The sequence below is a fragment of the Stomoxys calcitrans genome, chromosome 3 (genome assembly GCF_963082655.1).
Source record: "Stomoxys calcitrans chromosome 3, idStoCalc2.1, whole genome shotgun sequence".
Lineage (NCBI taxonomy): Eukaryota > Metazoa > Arthropoda > Insecta > Diptera > Muscidae > Stomoxys > Stomoxys calcitrans.
In genome coordinates this window covers 158,670,633-158,678,455 of record NC_081554.1, presented here as the reverse complement: position 1 = coordinate 158,678,455, position 7,823 = coordinate 158,670,633, and the positions used below count along the sequence as shown (strand labels likewise).

General features: G+C 41.8%; 1 protein-coding gene across 1 annotated transcript in view; it reads right to left on the bottom strand.

The window, feature by feature from the left end:
• LOC106085304 (epithelial discoidin domain-containing receptor 1) overlaps positions 1 to 2,503 on the bottom strand; it is a 903,344-nt gene extending 900,841 nt beyond the window's left edge. Inside the window, exon 1 of the mRNA XM_059364462.1 lies at positions 1,343 to 2,503. Coding sequence (XP_059220445.1) covers positions 1,343 to 1,874 — 532 coding nt within the window. The 5' untranslated portion in view covers positions 1,875 to 2,503. The remainder of the gene's footprint in view (positions 1 to 1,342) is intronic.
• Between the last annotated feature and the right edge of the window lie 5,320 nt (positions 2,504 to 7,823).

Genomic DNA, 7,823 nt, shown 5'->3' with positions numbered 1-7,823 from the left:
TCAGACCATAATAAACACGTTTGTTGATGGTCATGAGAGGATCCGTCGAACAAAATTTCAGGCATATCGGATAATAATTGCGACTTCTAGGGGTCAAGAAGTCAAGATCCCAGATCGGTTTATATGGCAGCTATATCAGGTTATGAACCGATTTGAACCTTATTTGACACAGTTGTTGAAAGTAAAAATAAAATACGTCATGCAAAATTTCAGCCAAATCGGATAGGAATTGCGCCCTCTAGAAGCTCAAGAAGTCAAATCCCCAGATCTGTTTATATGACAGCTATATCAGGTTATGGACCGATTTCAGCCATACTTGGCACAGTTGCTATGTATCATAACAAAACACGTCGTGTAAAATTTTATCCCAATCGGATAAGAATTACGCACTCTAGAGGCTCAAGAAGTCAAGACCCAAGATCGGTTTATATGGCAGCTATATCAGGTTATGGACCGATTTAAACCATACTTTGCACAGTTGTTATATATAATAACAAAACACATCGTGCAAAATTTCATTTCAATCGGATAAGAATTGCGCACTCTAGAGGCTCAAGAAGTCAAGACCCAAGATCGGTTTATATGGCAGCTATATCAGGTTATAGACCGATTTGAACCATACTTGGCACAGTTGTTGGATGTCATAACAAAACACGTCGTGCAAAATTTCATCCCAATCGGATAAGAATTGCGCCCTCTAGAGGCTCAAGAAGTCAAGACCCAATATCGGTTTATATGGCAGCTATATCAGGTTATGGACCGATTTGAACTATACTTGGCACAGTTGTTGGATGTCATAACAAAACACGTCGTGCAAAATTTCATCTCAATCGGATAAGAATTGCGCCCTCTAGAGGCTCAAGAAGTCAAGACCCAAGATCGGTTTATATGGCAGCTATATCAAAACATGGACCGATATGGTCCATTTACAATACCAACCGACCTACACTAATAAGAAGTATTTGTGCAAAATTTCAAGCGGCTAGCTTTACTCCTTCGGAAGTTAGCGTGCTTTCGACAGACAGACGGACGGACGGACGGACGGACGGACGGACGGACAGACGGACGGACATGGCTAGATCGACATAAAATGTCACGACGATCAAGAATATATATACTTTATGGGGTCTCAGACGAATATTTCGAGTAGTTACAAACAGAATGACGAAATTAGTATACCCCCCATCTTATGGTGGAGGGTATAATAAAGAAATCCAAGTCCAATAATCATAGAATGAAATGTGATGCAAGTGTTCGTTACAAATATACACACAACGTTCCATTGCCAGCAATTGGAGTGGAACAGAGGATTAACTGCGCTGGGCAGGGTGGAAAAACTTACCAATATCGAAAGCGCACACTGTGGCAGTTGTGTTCCAGATGCCACTCAATAAAATCAAAGTCAATGTCAGCCAACATAAAGTTTTATTGTTATTAACACTATGACGCTGCTTAATGGGGCAATAATTTTTAACGTAATTTGGTCTCGTTGCTGCCGTTGTTGTTGTTGTTGTTATTGTTGAGGAATATTTAAAATGAGGAAATAAAATGCAGAGCCATGTGCCAGCAGTAGAGGCGGCGACATAAGAAAGCGTCTTGGTTGCAAAACGGAAACGGAAGTAGGAGCTGCGTTCATAGTTCTTATGCAGTGATGGTGATGCTAGTTGTTGTTGCGGGTTAAGCATCAAATAATTGTTGTTGTAGTTATTAAACAATTCCCGCCAATCCTTCTTTGAAGTAGTGTAAGCAGCCTTGCTTGCCTTGCAATGCAATTTCTCAGCAAGACATTTTTGCTGTAGCTGATGCTGTTGATGTTCCTCATGCCTTGGCGGTGTAAATTTTATAGCAGACATTTTATTGGTGAAATTTTTCATCAGCTGCCAACTGCAGCCGAATTCTGAATTTAATTTCAAATAGTGGCAATAACAGTTTGTAAACAATTTCGCGCTTTTTCAAACATTTAGACACCAAGGAATGGGTGTACGGAGTGCCAGCAGCCGCGCAACTACAAAAAGAAGACCGCGCGACAACGATACGTCACCTCAACTTTAATGTAAAGCGTAACGAGGCATTAATCGAAAACCCCACTAAATTCAATGGCCCCCTGAGAGGGATGGGGGGAGGGGGGAGTTTAAACAAAATTTCACACCTACACCCCAAATGTTTACCGCAGCACAGCGCGCTACACCGCTTCGCACTAACCCCGCCCTTCGTTGGCAAGTTTTACGGATGTGTCTACGCGATTTTAAGAGTTTTTAATTTCTCCACGGGTTTCATTTCCTGCCACTGACACCACACCACATCACTTCACGACACGGCACACACAAAACCCTTTGATTTTAAACTTTCAATGGCATAAAATTTTCCTTCTTGTAGATGTTGTCACCCCGACAAAGACGTTTTTTGCTTAAATATGTTGAGTCTTCAAGCTGTTGCCTTATGTTGCTCCTTTCTGGGCCGTGCTTCAGTGCCTTTCTGTTGCTGCCGCCTTGCTTTGCCCCGCAATGCCTTTCAAGTAAGTTCCACGGTAAACTTCCGTTCTGTTTGCCATTAAAACATTTCGCCTTAAAACGAGTGTAGTAAGTCTTTGGAAATTTTTGGCTCTATGTCTGTCTGTCTGTCTGTCTGTCCTTGTGCCTGCCACTTGGTATATGACTGTGTTGCAAACTTAATTTTACGGTATTATAACGATGCGTAACGTAACGTAATGCGGCATATTAAACGATGTGTGTGTGTGCGTTGGGCGCCAGCGTACCACCACAAGCATAACAATAACAACGGCACCAATGACGTCGAGTTTCAAGGCAAGGACAACGATGACGACTACTATGAAGGCGAAGGCGACATAATGTTAATAGATGTCATTTAGTTTGAAATTATTTTCCATGCTCGCACTTGAATTTCATATTTTTTATTTCGCTTTAAAGATTTTTATTGGTTTTATTTTGCAAATGTATTTTTAGCTCTGATTCTTGCATTTCACAAACATCTGGAATGAGAAAAAAAAACATGTTAGACAAAATTTTCAAAAAATGAGAAGATTTTGGTAGGCTTTTTTAAAATTTTATGAGAAGGTTAATGTTAAAGATCAATATATCATTTAGTAATAAGAGCAAACTTAAGTAATAACTCCAACACCATAGCGATTACCAAATATACCAGCCGATTACACGCAAAAAAAAAATTTCGTTTGACATAAAGGAAATGTTAGCCAAGTAAACTTCTTTTCTGATAAACGTTGGACTTTGTTTACGATAAATGTACAAGTTTTTGCAAAGAATTCTTGCAATAATTTGTGACAAATATAACGTTTTTATACTCACCACCGAAGAATGGGGGTATATTCATTTTGTCATTCCGTTTGCAACACATCGAAATGTCCATTTCCGACCTTATAATGTATATATTGGGTTGCCCAAAAAGTAATTGCGGATTTTTTAAAAGAAAGTAAAAGCATTTTTAATAAAACTTAGAATGAACTTTAATCAAATGTACTTTTTTACACTTTTTTTGTAAAGCAAGCTGAAAGTAACAGCTGATAACTGACAGAAGAAAAAATGCAATTACAGAGTGAAAAAATTTGTCAACGCCGACTATATGAAAAATCCGCAATTACTTTTTGGGCAACCCAATATATTTTTGATCAGCGTAAAAATCTAATACGATCTAGCCATGTCCGTCCGTCTGTCTGTAGAAATCACGCTACAGTCTCTAAAAATAAAGATACTGTGCTGAAACTTTGCACAGATTCTATTTTCGTGCATATGCACGTTAAGTTCGAAGATGGCCTATATCGGACTATATCTTGATAGAGCCCTCATTTGGGGACTTAGGCCCGTAAAAGCTACATTAATTATCCGATTTTGCTGTAATTTGGGACAGTGAGTTGCGTTAGGCCTATCAACATCTCTCTTCAATTTGGCTCAGATCGGTTCAGATTTGGATAGAGCTGCCATAAAGACCGATTTCTCGATTTAAAGTTTTGGGCCCATAAAAGGCGCATTTATTGCCCGATGTCGCCGATATTTGGGACAGTGAGTTAAGTTAAACCCCTTGACATACTTCTGAAATACGGCACAGATCGGTACAGATTTGGATATAGCTGCCATATAGACCGATCTCTCGATTTAAAAATTTGGGTCCATAAGAAGTCCATTTATTGCCCGATTTCGCCGAAATTTGGGACGGTGAGTTGTGTTAGGCTCTTTAATATTTTTCTGCAACTTTGTCCAAATCGGTCCAGATTTGGATTTAGCTGGCATGTAGACCGATCTCTCGATTTAAAGTTTTGGGCCCATAAAAGGCGCATTTATAATCCGATTTCACTAAGATTTGACACAGTGACTTATGTTAGGCTTTTCGACATCCGTGTCCTATATGGTTCAGATTGGTTTATTTACTAAAAAAAACAATATTTTGTTATACACAATTGAACAATGACTTGTACTTATTAGTATTTGGTCCAAATCGGAACATATTTCGATATATAAGTGCTATGGGACATAAGGTATGCAGTTTTCACCGGATTTTGATGAAAGGTGGTTAACATATTTACTCGAGGTGGTGGGTATCCAAAGTTCGACCCGGCCGAACTTAACTCCTTTTTACGTGTTTGAGGGGCGGACCCTCCCCCTTATCCTAATTCTCACAAACGCCAGATCTCGGAGATGGGTGGTTCGATTTAAGCGCAATTTTGTGTGCTCTCTTATAGCACACAATATGGCAATATGGGACTCAAATGAAAGGTATTTGCAAGTTGAATACGAATCTGATATGCAAATGTGAGACCAAGTTTCTGGGGGTTTACTCCTTCCCCAAAACAGCACCCAAACAGGACTTATTTACTGACCATGGCAATATGGGGCTTAAATAAAAACTATTTGAGTGTAGAATACGAATCTGACATCCATATGTGGGACCAAGTGTTTGGGGGCCGCCCTCCCTCAAAAACATGCATCAATGAGGACAAATTTACGACCATATCAATATGGGGCTCAAATGAAAGGTATTTGGGAGTTAAGTACGAATCTGATATCCTATGCCCAAAAAAAAAAAAAAAAAAACCTATGCAATGTTTTAGCTCAATATCTCTAATTTTAAGGACTGTAGGCTGATTTCCACAGGCAGACGGACAGACGGAGGGAATGATGGACGGATATGGCTAGATTGTCTTAGGAAAATTTTAGCCAAATCGGACAAAAATTGAGCTTGTAAAGTCTCAAGAAGTCAAATCGACTTATCGGTGTATAAGGGAGCTGTATCCAAATCTGAACCAATATGGCCCATTAGCAATTCCTAACGACCTACATTAATACTAAGTATTTTTGCAAATTTAGCTAGCTTTGCCGTCATTTCGATAGACGGACGGACGGACAGATGGACGAACGGACGGATATGGCTTGACTCAAAATATCCAGACGATCAAGAGAAAATTTAATGAGTCGGAAGAATAATTGTGTGCGGTGATCCAGGAAACAAAGCTGACCAACACCTGCAGCTTGCACAGTTGTCACGGATGCAATGTGCTACCTAAGAATCTTTTAAGGAATTTAGGTCGGGGATTGGCCTTCGTGATACACCATTCCATGCAGTATAGACCCATCTCGCCTGAGCCCGGCGCTAGCGACCCCAAAGTGGAGTTCATGGTGATAGCAGTCAAGTCCGGTACTGCCGAGAAAGATCTTTACAAAGTGTACATACCGCCGGTTGGTAGCTGTGTGCCAATGCGAATCACATGTCATGGCATTCTCCCCTAGGTAATGACCAGGGGGGCATAGCTTTGGTAGAGCAGATAAAAGCTCCACTGGGAATGCTTCCATTAGGACTGCAAAGAGATGCAGCAGCTCCCCAGACATTTCCATTGCATCCCCTGATCTCCTGAGGGACTTATCCTGTCAAAACGTAATTTGTTTAGGATCAAACCACCTCCCCATAATTCTCATCATTGACTGAACACCCATCTTCATAACCTCTGAGCGCCGAACGTTAATCAATCAGAAAAAGGCCGATAGGGTCGGCTTCAGAGAGAATATGAATCGCCGTAACTTAGGCAGCAATGTAACTTAGGCTAATGCAAGCTGTGGTCTACAGCTAAGTCACTCTCGCGCCGCGGTAGACAGGATCACAGGACCTTGGTTACTTTTGGTTATGTAACTGTAACTGATCCGAAGAGATGCGCCAGGTTATTCAACCGTCAATTAATTGTGCATCCCCAGAGTGACAGGGATAGGAGGAGAACCATTCGTCGTATCCGTGGATAGCCATCACAATTTACCGTTGACAAAGTTATGAATGTCATCCGTGGCGCTAAATCATCCAAGGCGTTGGGACCCGACGGAATCTTTACACTGATGCTGAAGAATCTGGATCTACATGGAGTTGAGTAGCTTACAACTGTGCTAAACCTGTCTTTGAACACTCTTATAGTTACCGATGTCTGGAAGATGGGCAGAATGTTGCCCCTACTGAAGCTTGGAAAGGACACGAGTTTGACCGATTTCCCTTCTCTCACCATTTGGAGAATTCCCACAACCACTGCTTTGCATGCCATCACCGCACACATTTGTCATGGCTTCAATCAGCCCAGGCCATGTAATAGGCCGGCCCTCGTGGCACTGGACCTACCGAATTCATTCGACACGGTCAGCCATGGCAATCTATTTGAGGACATCGCCAAAACGTCCCTTCAGCCATACCTGAAACGCTGGGTCGCGAATTATCTGTGTGGTCCCCATCATTTGTGGAAATTAGGGATAAAAAGTCGAAGCACCGTAGAGTGAAACAGGCAGTTCCACAAGGCGGGGAACTGTTTTGCCTTTACCTATCCTCCATTCCACCTCCTCAAGGCAGCATAGGGATCATATTATATGCGGACGATTGTAAGATCATAGCATCAGACCCCCACCCATTAATGACATCTGTGATTGTTTGAACGTCGACCTCAACGAACTTGCGTCCTATTTCGCTGCATGAGATCTGAAGATCTCTACCACCAAATCTTCAGACACATTGTTTGCTGCAAATAAGTGAGCTGAATGTGAGAAATGATTCCGACCATCAAGTGTCCCAAAATACTTGGCCTCATATTTGACACGTCTTACACATTCTCCTCACATGTCACAGCAACATGCGATAAAGTCAAAAGTACAAACAAGGATCTCAAGTCACTTGACGGCAGCACTTGGGGTGCTGACAAAGAAACCTTGTCGATCACTTACAAAGCTATTGGCCATGTTGTGGTAAGTTATGTGATATCGTCAGGTGTGTGAAACGCAGTGGAAAAATATTCAGATCTGTCAGAATGCCGCTGTTTGAACTGCGATGGGCTGTCTCCTCAGTTCTCATGTGGACCACCTTCATCATGAGACAAAGATCCCACCGGTTCGAAGACATAAATACATGCTGTCTAAGCAATACCTTCTGGGCTGTTATCGCAGAGATCATCCCAATCATCATCTCGTGGATAGGCATCCACCGTACAGAAACCTTAAGGTAGATCTACATGATCTAGAGCGTAAGATTCAGCACTACAAGGGAGAACCTCTAGATCAAGCGGCATATCAAGCAGGTCTGGACAACATTCTTGCAGGCAGCTACTGGGTGAATGTAGTCCTTGGAGAACGACCGCCACCCATTGCACCTGAAGAAATTTAACTTCCCCGGCAAACCAGAGTAGTTCTGTCCCAATTACGATACGGCATATGCAGCCGACTCAACTACTACAGACCACGGATTGATGCCGACGTGCAAGATGTATATCCCGATTGTGAGCAAGGATCACACGAAACATCTGTTTAACTGTCCAGCCAGATTCACTCGATTCA